Source organism: Natator depressus, chromosome 1, assembly GCF_965152275.1.
Source record: "Natator depressus isolate rNatDep1 chromosome 1, rNatDep2.hap1, whole genome shotgun sequence".
NCBI classification, from domain to species: domain Eukaryota; kingdom Metazoa; phylum Chordata; order Testudines; family Cheloniidae; genus Natator; species Natator depressus.
The window spans coordinates 202,163,882-202,186,042 of record NC_134234.1 but is presented as its reverse complement, the minus strand read 5'-3'; the positions used below and the strand labels follow the sequence as shown (position 1 = coordinate 202,186,042).

Below are 22,161 nucleotides of genomic sequence, written 5' to 3'. Positions count from 1 at the left end.
GATGTGTCTAGATGCGTCTCTGAGCAGTCTTTCTGGGCATGTATACTTTGGTCCCTGTGTGCATTTGGGGGCATATGTGTTTGCAGATCTGTATCATACAGCTAAGTGTAATAAATAGTTTTAATTCTTCTAGTCCTCCTTCCTCTTTAATTCCACGCCATCAGTCTGCCAAATTAAAGAATATGACAAATGTGAATGGAACAATCCTGTCTGTCCTCAGACGAATCAGAGCTGTGCAGTTTCCTTTCCTCCCCTAAGCACAAAGCAAATGTACTTGTGAAATGGTTGGGATAATATAAAATAGGTCTGTAAATGTTCCTTTAATTAGTCAAATTTTGACACATTGACCATGTTCTCCATGTAACTGTATTGTGCAACGATGGGCTCGTTAGCTGCCAACCTCAATCAGGCAGCAAAATCGCCCCGTTCCAAGGTTTGGTCTGAATACCAGATCCCAACAAGGTCCCCTTAGCGCGGCAGTAACATTTACTCCCCTCTTCTGCTTCTTGCCTCTTCCTGAGAAAAACATTCCGCTCAGCTGCTGGCAAATGACCAAAATTCCAGGTTCACACTTGCGTGTTGACAGTGGGTCCCAGCAGGGTTCACAATGCAGGAAGTGAAGCCTCAGCTGTGAGCCACAAGGAAATGAAGATCTCTCATGCCAGGCCCGGGATTCTGGCTCTGTTGCTATGGCGCCCCCGCAGCAGGACAGCCGCTCTCGCTTTAGGATCGTCTCCTTTGGCAGATGTGCCAAAAGAGGATTTGAAGGTGGTGCCAGGGAGGTAGAGACTGGCTCGCCTGCAGTACAGTGTTCACTTCAGGCTCCAAACTTGTGCCATGGGGATATGGCAGACTCTGAAATAATGACAGTAATGCACGGCACCTCTCCTCTGGGGATCTCAAAGCACTTCTTACGAGCATTTATTGAAATAAGTTTCAACACACTGCCAGTGAAATAGGTGTCCCTTGATACAGATGAGGTAACTGGGGCAATGAGAGGTTAGGTGACTTTCCCAAGGCCAAAGAACAAGCCAGGACTCTTGAATCCTGACTTTCAGTCATGTGCCCTAAACACAAGAGTATACTGCCTCCCAAATAGCCTGTTCTGCTGCCCGAAGTAGGGAGGAAACTCAGGCATCGGCCTTCAGGAGTTCCCCTAGCTGGGATACAGGGCCTCTTAGCCCTCAGAACCAGCCTTCATCCCACTGGTCAGGTCAGGATCTCTGTTTCACCTTAACGGGGCCCACTTAGCAAGATCCACTGTGGTCAGACCCAGATGCCCAGAATGAGGAGAAGCAGCTTGATGCTGAGAGTCTCTGAAGGACGGAGCCACCTATTTGTCTTCTTTGAGGACTTCCAAGACGGACTCAGGGGCCACGGAAGGGCCTGGCCTCTCTCTGGCTGGAAGAAGGCATTTACATTACACACGCCAGCTTAGCCACGAGTCCCTATACTCCCCCATGCAGTGGTGAATGTGCACTTCAGCCAGTTGCCGTTTTGTGGGCAGAGAGAGCAGAGGGCTGGAGCAGCCACCTGGGTCTCCCCTACACTCATTCGCACACACGTCTTCCTGAGGTTTGACATAGCTGCCTCTTCTGATGCCATCTCGGAAGGTGAGCACTTTAAGCTGGAGTTGATAAGTAGCGGCAGCCCTGGCTCCCTTGCTGGCAGAAGCAATGCTTTAGCATTGTAAAAGTCTTCTGCGGGAAGAAGGGGTCACATCAGCAGAAGTCTGTGATTGCCCCCAACCCTCCCCTTCTTTATAGCCACCTGCTGGTAGGGGCAAGTAAATCTACTTGTCTAGGGAGCTGATGTAGGAGATCATAGAGGAGAAAGCAGAGAAACAAGAAATTGTAGCTTGTCTGGATTAACATTTTATATGCGCAGGGCTCGGCGCATGAAACCCCTATAGGGGATATAGTGTCAGTGCAGGGTTTACAACCTGCCTTTTAGTAACAGTGGGCTCCAAGCACAGAGCAGCCTTACTCCGCGATAACAAGATATACCTTAGCCTGAGACTCTCCAGGGAGGTCAGAGCTGGGATCCATGACTTTCCAGCACAGTACAAGTGTGCATCAAAGGGGGCAGGAGATGAGGTGGGGGCAGGAGGGGAAAGGCCATGTCATCTGATCTGTAATTGATTTATTCTTTGGCAATGTGCCGTGACAGCATGTCAATGAACAACTTGACTGCGGTAAGGCAAGAACGGAGCTCTTTGTCCCAGCGGCGGGAACAATGGCCTGTCTGTGAGCGTTTGGGCAATACTGACCCAACCGGGATCAGCTGCCTTTCTATCCTCCTTCACCATCGAAATGCACAATTACAGGGCTGCTTTCCCCCAGCCGAGCACGGGATTCAATGACACTGTACACTCAACAAGTGGCAGCCAAGATGATGCATTCGGGTCCCTTTCAACGGCGGTGATGTCTGCACTTTGTTTCGTTTGCTTCTGCTTCCCCCATTTTGCACTTAGGCTCATCCGCAGTCTCTCTCTCTCTCCTTCTCGTCCAGTGCTCCTTACTTGCAGGGGTCAAAGTGACAGAAAAAAGCGGTGGTCTCTATTCAACCTGAACTGGCCACAGTCCCGGAGCAGCTGGATGTTTCTGCCAAAATCACCAGCAGAGAAGCCAGCAACGTTGACATTCAGTGGTTCACGTGGTCATTGTTAAGCTTCGGAGGTGATGCCCATTGAGATGAATGGGGCAGCTTATGCATCTCTCTGTGCTGGTGTTTCAAGCCGTCGAGCTGTAGACTTGGGCAGACAGCTCCTGTACCGGCCCCTTCCAGAAGGTTTACTTCAGGGGCTGGTGGAGCACTGCCAGCATGGTGCATCTCCAGGCTCTCCACCCATTAGGCCTGAAGACAGGACAGGAAACAAGATGCACCCCACAGTGTGCTGCAGCAAAGCAGCATGAGATCCTGTTTCTGCTGCCTGTTCTCCATTCCCACCCAAAACCGTGCTGCTCACAGGGCTAAATTAAGATGATGTGGGGCACCAGGCACACCCCATATGGTGGCGCCATGGCTGTACCCTCATCTTAAGACCCTTCCCTGTACTGTTATCTGCCCTGCCTTGTGGTGGCAGGTTTCCTGGTGAATAAGATGAATGGGGAAGTTCACACCTCTTGGAGACATTACTTCAGGCCGTGGGCAGACTCAGGCAGGAATTATGCACACTTGGGTTGCATTTTCAAGACTTTCTTTGCAGGGAGACACCAATGCCAAGACCCCTCTCTATCCAGATAGCATAGGGGTTGTGTAATCTCTGTGCCAAGCTTAACCGCCCCAGCTAGCACCTGCAGACATATAAACTGATGTCCAGAAGCAACAGGCCACTGTGCAGACAGCATCCCTGGGTGTCTCCACAGTCACGTTCCCTGGAGCTATGGTCTCTGTGCCTGAACTGCAAGGGGTGCTCTCTAAAGTGGCACTGCCCTGCTTTCTCTTTCTCAGATTCATAGACTTTAAGGCCAGAAGGGACCATCATGATCATCTAGTCTGGCCTCCTGCACATCGCAGGCCACAGAAGCTCACCCGCTCCTGAAATAGACCCCTAACCTTGTATGCTCTCTGTGCCCTGGGTTTTTTCATGTGGCCAGGAGGCAAGCCCACAACCTGGTCCTGGTCCTGTTTTGCTTCTGACCATGCACTGCCTGCAGAACCACCTGCAGCAGCACAGTGCACCTCCCATGCACCAGGGAAGGCCTGGGGAGCAGCCGAGCCCTCTCTACTAGGTCAGCTTGGAGTAAAGGCTCACAAAAACCTAATCTGAGAGGATCAGGCTATGGAAAGCAGGGGGAGGAACTACAAACACACAAGTGCTTAGGCGAGAGGGGAGCGCTATTAAAAATAAGGGCATTGTTTTTGTCACGAGTAGTCTTACCAATGAGGGTGGGTATTTGGGAATATACACAAGCCATGAGATATTGTCCTTGTTGTCTGGTTTATGGACTGTTTCCTTCCATAAAAGACTAATCCCACAAATATGAAATAAGGGATGGGGGATCAAAAATTGCTAGCCAGCTCCCAGGGAGCATCTCCCCAGACTCCTCAAGAGCTTGACCTGCCCAATTTCAGGGGGCAGCAGCTTCCCCTGATGTTGTTTAGTGTGGTAGCATCCTGTGGGGTAGAGAAGAGGCAGAACTTGGGTGTGATGAACACAGAGGAGATCCTTCACTGAGGCCACTGGACACAGAAAGACCCTGTGGATCTCTCTAGCTCTTTAGCTTCCGGATTGACTCACACAGCCTGTGCTTATTCCTGTTCTTTGTAACTGTGAAACAGAGCCCAGAGGGGAATCCTCTGTGTTTTACATCTTTTTATTACCCTGTAAAGTTACCTTCCATCCTGATTTTGCAGGTGTGATTCTTTTACTTTTTTCTTTATAATAAAGTTCTTCTTTTAAGAACCTGATTGATTTTCAGTGTCCTAAAAGCCAAAGGGTTTGGTCTGTGCTCACATTGTAACCAACTGGTTGGTATATTATTCTCAAGCCTCCCCAGGAAAGGGGCTGAAGGGGCTTGGGGGGATATTTTGCAGGATAGGGACTCCAAGTGGCCCTTTCCTGCATTTTTGTCTAAATCACTTGGTGGTGGCAGCAATACCGTCCAAGGACAAGCAAAGAAATTTGTGCCTTGGGGAAGTTTTTAACCTAAGCTGGTAGAAATAAGCTTAGGGGGTCTTTCATGTGGGTCCCCACATCTGTACCCCAGAGTTCAGAGTGGGGCAGGAACCCTGACATGCTGTCACCCTAAATCCTGGACTGCTGTCTGCACTTTGCAGTCCTTTCATCTCCAAAGCTCAGTGCACCTGTGGGGGGACGCTGGGTCTTGGGGATGCTGATCCAAAGAGGGAGTTTTGGCAGGTGGGTTGAAACTTGGCTACCCCCCTCTTCCTTCCCCACTGAGATTAAAGGAACAGGTTGTGGCTGGTGCTTCCCAGGGAGCTTTAATCAGATTTTCTTTGTGGAATTAGAATGGCTGCCAGCTGAGAGCACTGATCCCAGGGAACTCAAACAGAATCTCCCCTGGGATGTTTGTTGTGTCTGCCAGTGGGTGACCAGGCAGTAGCCTGCTGGCTCCAATTAAGAGATCACCAATTACTTTAGACACCTAGATGCATTCAATTTTTTTTTAAAGTGTGTGATTGCATACTGAAAGATTTCAGAGTGGTAGCCATGTTAATCTGTATCAGCAAAAACAACGAGGAGTCCTTGTGGCACCTTAGAGACTAACAAATTTATTTGGGCATAAGCTTACCTACCTACTGTATTTTTCACTCCATGCATCTGATGAAGTGGGTTATAGCCCACAAAAGCTTATAGAATATCATAGAATATCAGGGTTAGAAGGGACCTCAGGAGGTCATCTAGTCCATCCCCCTGCTCAAAGCAGGACCAATCCCCAACTAAATCATCCCAGCCAGGGCTTTGTCAAGCCTGACCTTAAAAACCTCAAGGAAGGAGATTCCACCACCTCCCTAGGTAACGCATTCCAGTGCTTCACCACCCTCCTAGTGAAAAAGTTTTCCTAATATCCAACCTAGACCTCCCGCACTGCAACTTGAGACCATTTCTCCTTGTTCTGTCATCTGCTACCACTGAGAACAGTCTAGATCCATCCTCTTTGGAACCCCCTTTCAGGTAGCTGAAAGCAGCTGTCAAATCCCCCCTCATTCTTCTCTTCTGCAGACTAAATAATCCCAGTTCCCTCAGCCTCTCCTCATAAGTCATGTGCTCCAGTTTATGCCAAATAAATTTGCTAGTCTCTAAAGTGCCACAAGGACTCCTTGTTGTTCATACTGAAAAATTGTCACAAGGTATGCACACCTCCAGGGAGCATTAAGATCATATGTTCAGCCTTAACGTTTCTATTTCCTGCCATTGGGGCGTGGAAACCAGGAGCGCACATCCCTGGGTGTCAAGGAAGAGTGCATCTACACTGCAATTGGAGGTGTGTTTGTAGCATGGGGAGCCAGACCTGAGCTAGCTTTAATCTAGCAAGCGTGACTAAAAGTAGCTAAATGAAGCTGCAGAGATTTGGGCTGTACAAGTCTGCCCAGTTCCTCTGGGTATGTACTCATCTTCCCAGCCTGTGCTGAAACCCATGCTGCCATGTCTTCACTGCTATTTTTAGCCATGCTAGCTAGATTAAAGCTATGCCAACCCACGCTGCAATCACACCTCCAACAGCAGTGTAGATGTTCACCAAGAGGCAGGCTGGTGGGTTATCGTAGCTTTATAGAGTTTTAGGCCAGCAGGGACCATTGGGTCATCTAGTCTGACCTCCTGTATGTCACAGGCCCTTACATTTCACCCAGTTACTCCTGTATGGAACCCAATAACTTGTGCTTGGCTAAAGCAGGTACAAGGTGGGCAAGGAGAGGGAAGGAGTCAGCCCAGGGAGAAGGGGTCAGACTGGGGTTCTTTGTGGAGCGTTGGGGTAGGTTGCAAGAAGGCTTGAGAAAGGTTCGTGGGGGCAGGGTTTAGAATGAGCTCCAGTGTGTGGAAGAGAAAGGTTAGAGGGACACGAACTCAGTTTACGCCTCTTCAGGTGCAGCGTGAAGTTCACATCAGTCAAGGTACAGGACAGCAAACATGTTCCAGGGAGAAATTGTTAAAAAAGCAAAACCACACCCCGTGTGCCAGGCGGGGAACATGGGGTGAGTCACAGCAGAGGGCCCGGAAGCCAGTGGGAGTCCGTAGCAGAAGTGATACCAATTTTCGCAAAGAGTTATGGAGGAGGAGCCAAGAGTGAAAAATGCAGGAACCCTGCAGCTGCTGGAGGTGGCCAGAACTGGCTAGCTAAAAGTTGTCAGGGATTGGGGGGGTGCGATCTACAGCTAGTTGTGCCTGTGTCCCAGAGGAAAACCATATTGTGGCTCTTTCCACAGGTAGTACCAGGGGTGAGTGAGTGTGGCAGGTAGAACTAGAGGAGCCATGTAAAGATGACAGTAATCTGATCTAATCCAGCCATCCTTGCTGTTTGGCCCTCGGCAGCGCTTTGCACGTGAAAGTGTAAAGCCTTCAGGCATGCGACTAGTCCTGGCTCAAGCTCTTTCCACTGCGATCCTTGTCAGTTTCCTTCTTCATCTGTCCGCTTGTGTAGGTGGGCTCTGCTTTAACTGCTGCAGGCTGGCCAGTGTCCAAGGGGCCTGCGGACACTTGGGAAGTATTAGAAGGATTCAGCAATACACGGTGAGCACAAAAGCTTCATGGGAACCCCTGAGCCTGGGTAGATCGCTGCAGTGTAGCACTGCTAGGTTTATAGGCAGAGTGACTGGATCGCAAGGCGGCCAAATGGCTTGGCTCACATGACACTTTAATGCAGGATGCACCCCCTGAATTAAATTAGAGCTTGTTGTAGAAGGGACCACAACAAGCACCTTCGTTGTGCGCCCTCTGCCTGCACGTGCCGTGAAAGGGGCAAGGGACCAAGAGCCCCCTCTCTCCTCCTTCAAGCACTCCTGTCCTGTCTCCCCCTTATCCTCAGGAGCCCAGCCTCTCCCAGCTGTCGTGTTGGGGCTTTGTCTCATTTAGACAGTGAGTGCTTTTCGGTGCTCAAGGGAGCATCTTTTTAACTAGTGGAAGCAAAAAGCCCTGACTCTGAGGTTAGCTAACAATCCTGACCTACAAGGTTGTGAGACTAGATTCATAGATCATCAGGGTTGGAAGGGACTTCAGGAGGTCACCTATTCCAACCCCCTGCTCAAAGCAGGACCAAGCCCCAATTTTTGGCCCAGATCGCTAAATGGCCCCCCTCAAGGATTGAACTCACAACCCTAGGCTTAGCAAGCCAATGCTCAAACCACTGGGCTATCCCTCCTCCCGGTAGATGGTAGGGGGAAGCCCAGGGGACTTAACCCCATCAGGACGCAGACAATGCATATGAGTTGTTGTGTTTGCGGACACTATTGTGTTTATATAGTATAAGGGTCTGTCTGTGCTGAACAAGTAGGAATGAATTATGGAGCTGGGCCCAGAAGCAGGAGTGACGGAAGTTCCTTAAAAGTGGGGGGACCACCGGCGCTTGAACCATGGCCCTGCCCCTGCGCCACTACACCCCCGAGGCCCTGTGCTGCCCCCTGAGTCCCCACCCCCACGCTGCCCTGTCTCCCTGAGCCCCTGCCTCAAACTGCCCCTTCCCTTGAGGCCCTGCCCCTGTGCCACCCCTTCCCACCAAGACCCTGCCCCCCACCCCATCCTCGCTGCCCCCTCCCCCCCATTGCTCTCCCTTAGGGCCAGTAAAAAGTGATGTGGCCATGGCCCCCTGCTACCACCCCCCAGTTCCGGCGCCCTGCCCAGAAGAGCAGTGTAGATTTAGGAACGTTCAAGTGCAGATCCAGTCCTTGCTGCTCAGGCCCAGTACTAAGGGACTAGTCAGGGCATGCACTCCTCATACTCACTCCCTCTTCACACTGTCACTGTAAATGGGAAGCTAGGGGCACGCCTACACTGCAAGCCCTACAGTGGCATGGCTGCAACACTTCAGCTATGCCACTGTAGCATAGACACTTGCTACAGCGAGAGAAGGGGTTTTTCCGAAGCTATAGTAAACCCACCCCCTTGAGAGGAGTAGTTAGGTTGATGGAAGAATTCTTCCATCAACCAAGTTGAATCTACAGGGGAGGTTAGGTCCACCTCAGTTTCATAGCCCTGATCAATGTGGCTAGGTCGACTTACGTTCTGGGTGTAGCCCAGGCCTAGGCTTGATGTCAACAAACTCCCCTTCTCCCGAGCGCTTTGGAAGGTGCTGCTTTCTCCTGCCAATTGCCTCGCTCTCACAAAAACCATCAGTGCTAAATGGGCGCAAAACATTAGGAGGAAGAGTTTTTAATCTGCTTAATGCAACCACCAGGTGCCTCCCCCAGGGAAGTGGGGGTGGGCATGGAGAGATTAATTGTTCAGCTCCGTGCAGCTGAGAACTTGGCTTGGGACCTACGGGCAATGCAAAGTGGGAGGGTCCACGGGATGTGTTTGGGGCGGGTGTGCCTGCCAATTGTTTGGGCCCCTTAGATCTGCTGTCCGCTCTCAAACAGGCTGTGTTCTCACCAGGATCTGTTTCTTCTGGTTTCCTGCTCAGATCCCATTGCTGATGGGAGGAGTGGGACAGTGATTTGGGCTTGCTCTGTGTTACACCTAACCCCTTGTGGGAATACATTTGAGAGCCTTCTGAGGATGGGATGCTCCCATACAGATTAGATCTGTAAGTATAGAGGAAGGATGGACCAGTGGCTAGGGCATTACCCTGGGGCATAGGAGGCCTGGCTTTAATTCTGTGCTCTGCCACAAACCTTGGGCAAGTCCCTTGGGCCCTGATCCAAAAAGGTATTTAGGCATCTAAGTCCTAATGGAAGTCTCTCAGTTTCTCTGTACCATGGTTCCACATCTGGAGCGTGGGGGTAATAGCACTGCAACAGGGATGTTGTGAAGGTAAATACACTGATGACTGGGAGGTGTTCCTAGTACGATGATGATGGGGCCCATGTAAATAAGTAACGTATCCAGGTATATCTGTAGCCATGTACTAAAGAGACCAGCTCCAGGAGTGAGAGGGGAATTCTGTGGTGTATCAAGGACTGGGCTGGGATTACAAGTTATCACTTTAAGAGTGGGGGGTTTCCTGGTCCTGCTAGGAAGCTCTGTAGCAAAGAGTGCAATCAGAATCAGCCTGGACAGAGCCAGCTTAAAGCAAGGTGGGCTGAATTTTGCCTTCGGGGGCAGCCTGCTTTGTCTCTTTCTCTTTTCTCGTGTGTTAGCATTCTGAATTCTAAAACATAAAATAGTGTTACCTTGCACCCTTCCACTGAAAGTATTTATGTATGTAATTTCTCTGTATGTATGCCATGAATATAACAAGTTCCAGGCTCCTTGGCCTCTCCAGTGAAACTGATTACAAGAAGCCCAAGAAGAACAACAGAAATTAAAGTTGGAAATAGCCTGTTCAAACTGCATCTAATCTGCCCCCCCTGCTATGGCAGGTTTGTCCCTCCCAATAAAATTCCCAGTATGTAGTTATACTTGGGCTTTTGTGATGTGGGCACCTGTGTCTGTCAGGAAAATGGACTGAGGAGGGCTAACAGCTCATTCCACGTCAGCCATTGCAAGGCAGTTCCCAGCAAGGGATGAGGAACTCAGCCCGGGAAGGATGAATGTATGGCTAAGGCACAGGCCTAGGAATTGGGGGATTTCAGCCCTCTTCCCTGAGCTGCCAGTGACTCAGGGATTTGAGCGCCCTTCCTCAGTTTCCTTACTGATGAGATGAGAATAATGATACGAGTCTACATCACGGAGTGGGCTCAGTATGATGTCAGTGGGAGTTAGTTGTAGCAGCGTTAGCAGACCCAAGGGTGGAGAAATGTTTTGTTAACTGTTTGTAAAATGCTTTGAAATCCTTGGAGGGAAGGTGGTAGGCCAAGCAAATTATTACAATTCAGTCACTACCTGCCTGGGCCTGGTTTGAACTGGATGGGACAGGCTGTGAATCCCATCTCCAGTACCCTAGGTCCTCAAGCCCCTTGGGTGTTATTTGAATCACATCCTAAAATCTGGAGCTCATCCTGATATCAACAAGCAGATACAGACAAAACAGTCTTGCTTCATATCATCACTCCACATTTCCAGAAGATCATGCTAACTCCATCTTGTTCTACTGGACTGCAGTAGCAGCCGCAGGTCACCTGATCCTGCCCGGGCTAGCTAGACTTACTTAGCCTTCCAGCTACCCCTCTTGTTTTGGCAAATGTATCCCCTCATTTTAAACTGATTTCTCCAGGGGGGTGGAATGTCTCGTTGCAAAAGTTTCAAGCCCAACGCTTCCTTTGATTCTCTTCACCTCCAAGGGAAAACTTGTTTTCCTGAATTTCTCTAAGGGCGAAACAAAATAAAACCTGCTCTGGAAAAGAGAGGAGGCAACCCAATGAGAACACACAAACATATGTACTCAAACCTCAGATCTTCAAGGGTTCAGCCACCTGACTCGGACTGATTTCAATGGGTGCTAGGTGCCTTCATACTTTTGAGGACCAGGGCTTCTTGAACTGCAGTGAACAGGATGGAAAGAAAGAAAGAAAGACTAGGATCAAGTAGGTCCTTAAATAAGTGCAAAGTAGGGGAAAATTAATAATGACTGAAAACTATCTGAAATACTAACCTCAATTGTTAAAACCCTGTCTTTAGGAAACAAAATTAAGGACAAGCTATTTGGACAATTAGGAAGTAATTCAGATGGAAAAGCCAGATGAAGGAATATTTGGAAAATAGAAATACATTTTGAGATCCTGTAGTACCAGGCTGGGGCACCGGTTCTGTACTCACTTGAAGAAAAGAGCACCACCCTGAATCAGTAACACTTCTGAAAGCTTTCTCTTTGGCTGTCTCCTTTCTAAGCCCGGCCCCATTTAGTTATGAAAGCTGACATGACTTTCAAAATACATGATGATCTGTTGGCTAGGTTGAATAGCCCTAAATAGAAAACAAAACTTTGCACAGTGTATTGGAACTAATTCGTATAAGGCCAGATCCAAAGTCCACTGGAGTCCATATAAGTTTTTCCATTGACTTCAGTTTGCTTTGGGACTGGTCCATATTTCTGATTCAAGGTAAAGAATATTTTTTACATGAGAAAAGTGTATTTTCTTCACTTTGCCTGCCCTCCAGTCCCCCCTTAATAACACAGCTCTCCTTGGCTGGCTGAGTCTAGGAACTTTCCTGTTCCGTCCAAGTAATGACATTTTCCATCACTTGCTGTTGACATTTTCAAGAGTACCCCTGGTGTTTTTCAGATTTTTTTTTAAGTCGGCTCAATGGATCAGGTTTGAAATACGTTGCCTCACAGTGCACTAGGTATAGATCTCTGGGAGGCAATGTAACAATCCAGGGTCCTGTCCAGATGCAAAATGAAGGGTCTGTCCGTGTCCTGGGCTGTTTCCTCCAAATCTCTCCTCCAACTTGTGTACTGGTTCCTTGCCTGTTTGCTGCAGACCCACCAGAGGTGGCCGTGTGTGTACATGACGCTGGAAATATGTTTTTTTAAAGTGAGAGAAGCATGGAAATGAGGGATGCTATGAATATTATTATTACTAGGGATGGGCAAACTTATTTTCACCTCACTTCCAACCCTTTTGAGGGTCACGGGTTCAAAAGCTCACCCAAACTCTGATGCGATTGGGTTTGAGAAATTGGTGGGGTGGAGAGTAGGAGAGAGTGAGAAAACAGAGCACGCTACTGTGAGAAAAAAAATAGAGATGGGGAGGGAATATATGGGGGACCCCCCCTCCATGTTCTTGCTAGCTTTTGGAGTAAGGGGTTGATCTCTGATACAGAGCACAGGCTTCCCCCCACCCCTCAGCTAAGGAAACATCTTCTTAAATTGACTAACCCTCATAAAAGGGAGTGGGAGTCAAGGATTGTAGGGGACGGGCAGATGGGGAGATGCTGAATTTAAACTAGTGTGGAGAGTCTGGAAGTAATTGGAGGTCACAACCTAGGGCCAGCCTTCTTAGGAGGCTACAGAGAAAGAATAAATAATCCCTGGTTGCTACTTTTATTCTGCAGATTTGTGAGGTGCCTTTGGTATATTGTTTGGCATTGGTTTTGCAGCCCTCCAAAGCCGGAGTGTGTTTGGCTCTAGGGTTTTGGTTTGGCCCATTATACAGGCCAGAAAAGCTGTGTTGGAAATGCTGGTTTGTGTCCCCACATAACATGGTTAATACTCATTAGTAGCCATGGCAATTATCAGTGTTTCACCCCGGCAAGTGGCCTAGACTGTGTAACACCCTGGGAGGGCTCACAGGCAACAGGGATTGAACCGAGGCCCTCTTGACCTAGAAGCACCCTCTCTGTTAACCAAGGCTGCAACAGGCTCGTTAACCACTATATGTGGCCCAGCCACTTCTAGAGGGGGACATAGTGCCACTTTGAATGAGTGTGGGTTACTGGCACATTGTGCCTGCTACAGTTTGGCCAGTCCTTCTCCAGGTCTCTGTGCAGTAGAACAAGTCCAGAGTACATTGTCCATGGGCTGCCTGGGCCACTTTGGGCCACTCTATCTCCTGCTGAGGTGCTGCCCAGAATGTGCTGATACATGCTTAGGCAGTGTGGTAGGGATGGATGCTCAGACTTGGTTGACACCTGGTTGCACTGGCAGGGTTGGGGGAACCAAACTACAGTGTGTTTTCTGGCGAGTGTGTCACAACCTGGTTACAAAATACAGTTGTGTTTTTAGTGTGGATGGGCCTTAGCATCTGCACTAGGCTGTATTACTGTGCCTCAAACTTCCCAGGGTGCATGTACCAAGCAGGTTGCATCAAATCTGTCACTCAGCTAATCACCTCATTTTGCTGAGTGTATGTTCGTTTACACATTTCCACCTGATTGGTAGTAATCCTCTTCCTGATTTAGCTAATCAGCTGTTTTAGAAGCCTAGAAGAGTGGAGGGGCTTTTTTGTTTGTTTGGAGTTTTTTTTAGGCAACAGAGCCAATCAAGGGAATAATGTAGAGCAGAAGAAAAACAGTTGTAGATAGTGTCGAAAAATGTTTTATCCCTTGAGGAATATTATGCATTGGCAACAGATCTCTGGGCCTGATTACTTTCTTTCTTCTCTTTAATTTGTGTGAATATGGGGCTCATGAAAGTGAAGGATTAAAAGCCCTGGTTCGAGCCAGGCACAGGGCAAGTAGGCACTGGCCAAGCTTCCCATATATACAATTCTATCAAATCTCTTAAATCCTGACTTGCAATATCTCTGCTACTCCAGTCCTGCCCCAGCTCTGCTAGTACACCTCATCCCTGCCCTGCTCCCCCTCTTGCTATTCCAAGTCTAGGTCCCCATACAGTACAGAGGAGGAATGCAGCATGTGTAGCTATGCCACTGTTCGGTCTCTTGAGGACCAGTGGACACTACTACTTTCAAATTCTCCAGCTCCGGGCACATGGAGCATGCGTACAACCCTCAGTGGAATACAATAGGGACCATCACTCAAAGAAGAAGCTAGCAGGGTGTGGGGTTAGGAAGACTGGTGGAACCAGTATGTCATCAACCCCTGTGCCTTCCCCGCCTCACTGAAGAGAAGCTGTTATCAACTCCACTGGTCCAGCTAGACCTGAACTAAAGACCCTCTTCCCAGGGGTTGCAACCAATAGGGGAAAACAGTCTCTGCAAAATGCCTGGAATGGCTATTCTGTGTGGCCCCCACGGAGTTGTACAGGCATTCCAAACTCAAGGCCGTGCAGGCAAAGATTTGGTGCACCACCTTTTCACCCAGTAGAGACAAGGATTAGGATTGTTTTAACTGGGTCTAACATTTTTGTAATGACAAAGAGGGCTCGGTAATAAAGCATTTCAAAATATTTTCTAATAAAGCTCTACTTCTTTTAAACTAACTCCCCCTTTTGGGAACGGTAAGTTCCTGGCATGTCTTGGCACATTTCCAGTCCCTCAGCTTGAAACAAAAAAGCTTTCTGAGTGAGGATAAATTGGATAAAAGGGGACTGAACAAAAACACAGTGGTCTTTTTGAGCTACTTGTTTGCAGCATTATCGGGGGAGCGGTGGGAGTGCTCAAGAAACAAACCTTGTGGTTTAGCAACTCTGGTATGATTGGCAGCCAGATGCTCAAGGTCTTGCCTGATTAATTGCTACAGATACAGCCTTGCTGCCATTCCCACAAAACCACGTGCCAGCGAAGCCCAACGCCATGGCTGCTTTTCTCACAGGACACTATTCAGTCCCATACTTCCTATGAGATGGATATTGCCAATAAAGTTTCTTGTTTTTAAAGGTTTGAAGATTACAATGGGTCTATTCATCGATTAGGCCAACGCCTAGGAATTCATGAGGTTCATCTGTACAAAGGAAGCACCACACACACACAAACACCCCTGAGGCACCCTTTGTCATTGAAATAATCTTTTGCAAAATGCAAAAGGGCATCCAAGAAACCAAGCCCAAAAATGAGTCCGTGGAACGGGACAGTTGCCAAACACAGGGCTGACTGAGTCAAGTACCCTGCAGCGGCAATCTTTACATTTGCTCTTTATGCAGGATGTGGCATGGCCAAGCTGAAAAGCCTGAAGGCCACATGATCAGCCCTGTACATTTAATGGTCACATGGGCCAGATTTCTCAGCCCTCCATTCTGGTGGTTAGGGCACTCACTTGGGAGGTGGGAGATGCAGCCTTTAGTCTGGGCTCTCTCTCTTTCTGGGTGTGACTAGAAATTCCATCCTGGACCGGAGAAAGTCTTACCAAAACTGAGGCATTCCCTCAACAAGTTTTGATGACTTGGAATTTTTCAAAAACATCATGGAGTCAGAAAATTCCCACCAGCTCTTATCACAGAGCTGGAAAGGCAGCTCTGTGGGGTAGTTGGCAGGGAAGAGACAACGGGGACTATATGTAAGGAAGCTGAAGCAGCTGTTTTTGATTCCTAACTCGAGATGCTTTAGCATCAGGTAGCTTTGGATTTGGGCAGCTGCTAGTGCCATTGTTTATCCCTGTCTCGGTGGTCAGTGGTTCCCTCAGGCCATTAGACAAAGCTCAGCAAGCTCTCTTTGCTTGTGTGACTAGATCTTTCAGTGCCCTTCCATATTGTTGAGCGTGAAGTGACATGACTGTCAGAAGTTGGGAGACTCACTTTAAAGTGGGGCCCTGCTTGGCTTTTGGAGACATTTCAGAGTGGTGTTGGGCAACTGTCTCCTCCCCATGGTCTCTGGTATGGAGGTCTACACGGCTCAGGCTCAGGCCTTGTCCTAGTCAATATTTATGTGAAGCTGCTGGGGAAGATTGAGACACGTTCTGGACTAGTGTCTGATTCAGCGCTACACTGTGTTGTCGCAGGACCAAGAGGATGATGTTTCCTTTGAGGCCCAATGTCTGCCAGGAGTAGGGACCTGGATGAAAGCCAGGGAGGCTCAATGGGGGTAAGAAAGATTAAAGTGATAACGTCAAAGTGGCTTTCAATCCGAGTGGATTTTACTGGGCTCTCCTCTGTGTGGCTTCTCAGAGAAAAACTCCTCAGTGTGACAGACCCCCTGGAAGCTCCCTAGACATGGGGGAGCCACCAGCACCTGAACTGTGGACCTGCCCCATCGCAACAAGGCCCCACTCCCACTTCACCTCTTCCCCTAAGGCCCCACCCGCACTCTCTCCTCTCTACCCCCTCCCCACGTCACTCACCCTTAAGGCAGGTGTCAAACACACAGCTAAGGGTAGCATAAAATCCCTCCTTTACCTGTAAGGGTTAAGAAGCTCAGATAACCTGGTTGGCACCTGACCAAAAGGACCAATAAGGGGAGAAAATACTTTCAAATCTGTGGGGGAAGGCTTTTGTTTTGTGTTTGTGTGTTCTCTTTCCAGGTCAGCAAGGAACCAGGGCAGGGAAAAATACATCTCCTAAAGCCATACCTGAACAAAGAATCTAAGATTACAAATTTTAATTAATAGGAAGGAAATGCATTAGATTAGCTTTTGTTTTAGCTTGTGAATTTTCCCTAGGCTAAGAGGGAGGTTTATTCCTGTTTTTTTTGTAACTAAAGTTTTGCCTACAGGGGAATCCTCTGTGTTTTGAATCTGATTACCCTGTAAAGTTACCTTCCATCCTGAGGTGCTTCTTTTGCTTTTTCTTTATAATAAAGTTCTGCTTTTAAGAACCTGAGTGGGGTTTTTAGTGTCCTAAAACCCCAAGGGTCTGGTTTGTGCTCACCTTGTTTACTCTCAAGCCTCCCCAGGAAAGGGGGTGAAGGGGCTTGGGGGTGGGGGGGAATATTTTTTAGGGAAACAGGAACGCCAAGTGGTCCTTTTCCTAAATTGCTGTTTAACTCACTTGGTGGTGGCAGTGATACTGTTCCAAGGACAAGGAAGAATATGTGCCTTGGGAAGCTTTTAACCTAAGCTGGTAGAGATAAGCTTAGGGGATCTTTCATGCAGGTCCCCACATCTGTAACCCAGAGTTCAGAGTGGGGAGGGAACCCTGACAGCAAGTAAAAAGTGTGACAGCATAGCCCGCTCACTTTTAAAAGTGATGGGGCCATGGCCCCTGGCTGCCCCTGTAGAGTGACAATATCCTTGAACAAACCCTGTGGAATTAAGAAAGTTTACGGAATTAACTGAACCCTTTTTAAATTAGAGTTAATACTCTTCAGGTACATTGTATTAAAAATGCCATTGTGTATGTGGTGTTGTGGCAATCTATGTACCTTCTCCAGCAGTGAGGCGGAGGGGAATGTTAATGACCTTCCTCCATCATCAGCCTTTGAAGCCCTCTGACCTAGTATATGCCTAGCTCTCCAAATGAGATTCTCCAGAGACCAACAGCCATAGAAAAGAATTTTGGATCATAAAATGTCTGAGTTTAGGTGACTCGGGGCCTTTTTACTGATCCAGCAAACAGACAAGACACCCTGGTCCACAGAGGGGCCCCAATTCTGGGGGGATTATTGGAAGGACTTGGTCTACTGAGGTCTCATAAGACTGGGTGCTTGTTCTGGGCAGAAGCTGTGATGGACTTGTGACCACTCAGAAACCCCTAGGGTAGTATGATCTCTGGTAAGCTTATTAGCACTCATGCAGGGTCTCATTGTTTTAATACATTTTTCTCCATAATGCTCACCACCTTAAGACTAAAGAAGACTGACATAGGAAGTGCTGTGTGGTAAATCACTGGTATCAGTCTCTGAAGAGAAAGCCAGCAGGGCTGTTTAGGCAGAACGGCTGCTGGAAATATGCCAGGAAGGCAGGGAACCGTGCAGACCAGAAATACCCTGGCGAGAAGGGAAAGATGTGTGCCTCCACCGAGAAAGGCAATAGGTGGGGAGCTGGAAGCTGAGGGTGGGTGCCTTTGCTGAACCACTGAGGGGAAATACAGGAGCAGTTGCCCTGAACTCTGACAGATTGCATCCTTTCCTCACTGATGCAGCGCTCATCACTCCCTCACACTTTTGCAACCTCGTCTACACAACTGCAATGTGCTCTGCCGGGAGTCAAGCTTCAAGTAGTTGGCTAGCGAGATCGTGACCACACAGGGGCTAGTACAACAATCCTTGGCACCATGCGCTGGCTGCCAGTTAACTTCCAGGTTAGAGTCAAGAAATGGGGTTACTAAGCACAAAGCTCTAAATGGCTTAATCCACAGTCAAAATCAGATTCTTTGCCTGTTAGCCTGTGTTTAGATGGAGAAAGATGTGGCTCCATCCTAGCTGTGGAGCTTGCTGGAGCTGGGTGATTGGGCCCTACACTGTGGATTTCAAAGCCTGAATGACAATGGAGCAGACACAGAACCAAAGTAAAGAGAACATTGTGTTTCGAAAACTCAAGCTTCAGCCAGCCAGGAAATCCAGTTTAAGTTTTAATTAAAATCTAGACACTGGAAAGCAAAGACATATCTAAAATAACCTGACCTCTGCCTTCCCACCACTGCCAACTTCTCATGTGCCATCACTCATCACCTTTGTAAGACAGTATTACTGAAGTAAAGATTTTGCTTACACACATTTTGTTATTTCTGTATGAGCTTGAAGAATCCACACACTGGATATCCTATCCTATCCTAACCTAAACACACACACACACACACACGATTTACACAGATTGCAGGTGCTGTCCAGTGTTAGCATAGCACACCAGATTTTACATATACTTTTTTTTTTTTTTGCTATCACATTGCCCTATACTCTCACCTTGCAAGTCCTGTAATTTCAGCATTCTGGGCACAGCTCTGCACCATCCATGTTTGGAGGCACATACATATCCGTTCAGAACAATGAATCTACCCATCATCTCCACTGTAGATATTTTGGATTCACAAGTGGCTAAGCACATAGGCCGTGCAGGTATCATGGGAGTTTGCAATGTAAACGCAAGAGGAATAGTGAGTGCATACCATGGTATTTCTAACTACTAAGCAGAAGTGAGTTTACTGGGATGTGCTCTTCATTTTGGGAGGGGACACTGATACAGTGAATTTGCTTGTTAGTATTTTCTAAGCTCCAGACTAACATACCCCTTTGATTCTAAGCTTCTTTGGTTGTTCCCAGAGATGAGATTAGAGTTAAAGCTAAGTTTTAACAGTGCAGTTCCACACTTTCAATCTTCAGTCTTTCCAACATTGGGGGGGGGAGGGTTGTAGGAGTTTCATTTCAAAAACTGCACCATTCTTAAGTTTCAGTGCCATGTGCACTCAGCCTTCACTCCATTTTAGGATTAGCATTAAAAGTTTAAAGCATTGTTCAGACTGGAATTCTGAGGCATTTGCAAAGCCATCCTGAGAACTCATTGATCCTACTCTTCCCTGTGGGGCTTGTTTCCTACTCTGCTTAGCTTCCCCTTCACCCCCCTCCCCCAATTCTTTAACTAACCCCTGCCCTGTACAACTCCCAGCCCCATTCCCCCCCAACCAAACAACCCACCCCTCCCATATATGCCAAGCCATGGCTACCTTTACCAGTTCATTCCAACTGAATTATGTATGTTGGATATTGGTTATTTCTACTTCAGATTGAACTTCAGAATTCTCTTTAAATATGGACTCTAATCTTGAGCTCCCAGCTATCTGGGGTGTAGCTAGCAGCTCAGCATTGTTTATAAATACCAGGAAATTTCAGTACAGGGGCCATTAAAAAGCTGATCAGGAAAAATTCTGGGATCCAAGATCCTGAGGTAGTTCCTTCCCTCCACAAAGAAAGGTGAAAGCCCCGTTGTTTAGGTCATTTAAAGTGGATGTGGCTGGGTATGATCTCTCTCATTTCATCAGATGCAGAGAGAAGGCTCCAGGGAGTTACCTTGGTAACATACTTCGCAATTCTCTGCCACCTTTCATTTAAAGAGATTTGTCCCTTTTTGTAGATGGGCAGTAGGCAGTGAAGTGGTTACACAGCAAGTGATGCTTAGAACCCAGATCCCTCCTCCCCTCCCCCATGGGCAGTTTTCTTTCCAGTTCTTAGTGCACTGTACAGAAGTCCATGTTGAACTCCTCAGGCATGAGCCCTGAACTTCAGCGGACCCTCCCTGCCCCATGAAGCATTTTTCTGGACTTATAGGGAGGATCTCAAGAGGCCGAGTCTGGAAGCAGCAGCTTGCAGTGCCTGGGAAAGGCTGTTTGAATTCTAGCGAGGAGAGTGGGGAGTACATTGGGCAATTAGCAGAAACAAACCATGAAGGAAGAAAATCAAGAGGTAGAATTCCCCTTAGGGATTTTGTTTTGGGGTTGGGTGGGGAGAAGAGAAGCAAGTCTCAATATTAAAAAAAAAAAAAAAAAAAAAAAGAGCAGCCATGAAAGCTGCTCCAATTATATTGGGAGAGGGGGAAAAGGAGGAAGATGCAAGGTGGCTTTTTGACTTAGGTGATCCCCAAAGAGTTTTATGAACCACATAGCTTCCTGTCAGGAATCTGAATTACAAACCTGTTACAGAGCAGAATTTAAAATATGGTGGCAACAGGTGCCAGCGTAGAATTGCTCCAGTAGAGAAGCTGAGTTGCTTGGATCATGGCGGAGCAGAACATACCAGGAGCAAACGTCTGGAGCTCCATGGGTTTTGAACACTCTTATCCATACGCTGCTGTGATACAAGCACTAATACACACAAGCAGCATCCTGTTATAATCCATCTTTATTTGTAAAAATCCAAATATAAAATCTTAACATTTCTCTCCTTTAAAAAAAAAAAGGCACATAAAAACTACTCCCGCCTTTCATCGCCGTAGACTGATATGTCAAAGAAACTCCCTCCCCCTTTCTCCGCCAGTCCACGTTTCTTCGGGTTCACTTTGTTCTTCATTTCGTTCCTTTCAGGGCACAACTCTGCATTCAAATGCTGAAAGTACACATACACAGGGGAGATGGAGGGCTGTGCTGTGCACGGAATGTGGTTTTGCAGTTAAATTAGTAGTATGTTTCCTTTTCCACCCAACCTACAAAAAGAGAGAAAGAAAGAACTAAGTCAATCTCATGAAGCAGCTCAGCTTGTCCATTAAACTTCTGAACGCAGTAGCACAAATGAATGTCAATACAAGATTAAGTGACCTTGCTGTAATGGAAAGTCTTTCAAAATACTTGATGACTTGCAATTTTCAAACTGCTCTGACTTCCCTGAGCTAGACAAACACGAACCATTATTTTCTAGTAGTGTGGAAATACCTCCCCCCCCATCTCTTTCCTTTCCCTTGGAGCATTTCATAATCTGAACATATTAAGAACTCAGATATTAGAGAGATTAAGGTCACAGTAGTAAGTCTTCAGGGTAGTTCTTACCCCCTTTGCAGTTCACTGCCCTTCATGCTGTTCAGCTAGAACAAGGATTTTTTTTTGGGGGGGGGGGGGGCGCGGCAGTGGCAAGACGGGGAACAAAATACTGAATCAGTACTTTGTTAGTGATGACACCAGAACAGTGATAAGGGACAAATTCAGATGAATTTTGCCTATGGCACATTCACACACAGGAAGAACTGGGCTTCAAGATTAAGTATCACTATTCAATTGGTATTGTCCCTAATTTGAGTCTGATCACATTTTATAATTACTGTAATCTCATTTTAAAGACATGAAGTGACAGTGTAACTCTGAAATTTCAACCCCTATATGCAATGGGATATATGTGAAATGGCAACTGTGGATTCCCTCTCCAGCATTGCAACGTTGTGCCCTGATGCCCAGAGACTAAGAACACACTGCTCAACAGGGCTGGGATTTGTACGGCATATGTAACAGTGCTCAGTTCACTGGAACCATATCTTCTTACCTCCAGGGCTGCGTCTGATTATTAGTTTTCTGACTTCATCATACACGAAGATAAGGAGAGAGTATGGGAAGGCACAGAACCACCAGGTTGGTCTGTTTCGGGGAAAGGAGACATGAGTAAGAATACAGACAGTATATTGCAGAAAGATTCATTAACTGGCATTTGGCAGCAGATCTTTGCATTTATGCGACGAATTGTGTAGATCACTGAATGGCGGCAAGTCCAGACCTGCCAATACAGCAGCTTCTGCTAGGGGCTCTGCTGAACCAAGAACCACCACTGAGTTTTCCCACAGAAAACTTATCTGATCCCAGATAAAGATTTCAAAGAAAGATTCTGCTGCACCTTTGTCCCATTTAGTACTAGCTCCTCCCACCCCACCACACTGATCTAGGAAGATTTCCTTCCAAGCACAGGTAACCTTTGAACCTA

General features: G+C 47.5%; 1 protein-coding gene across 1 annotated transcript in view; it reads right to left on the bottom strand.

Annotated features, from left to right (window-relative positions):
* Positions 1 to 20,583: 20,583 nt before the first annotated feature.
* The window catches only part of ATP1A1 (ATPase Na+/K+ transporting subunit alpha 1), a 31,322-nt gene continuing 29,744 nt past the window's right edge, over positions 20,584 to 22,161 (bottom strand). The window contains exons 22-23 of the mRNA XM_074974473.1: positions 21,730 to 21,821; positions 20,584 to 20,902 (exon numbers count right to left, since the gene is read on the bottom strand). Coding sequence (XP_074830574.1) covers positions 20,874 to 20,902; positions 21,730 to 21,821 — 121 coding nt within the window. The 3' untranslated portion in view covers positions 20,584 to 20,873. The remainder of the gene's footprint in view (positions 20,903 to 21,729; positions 21,822 to 22,161) is intronic.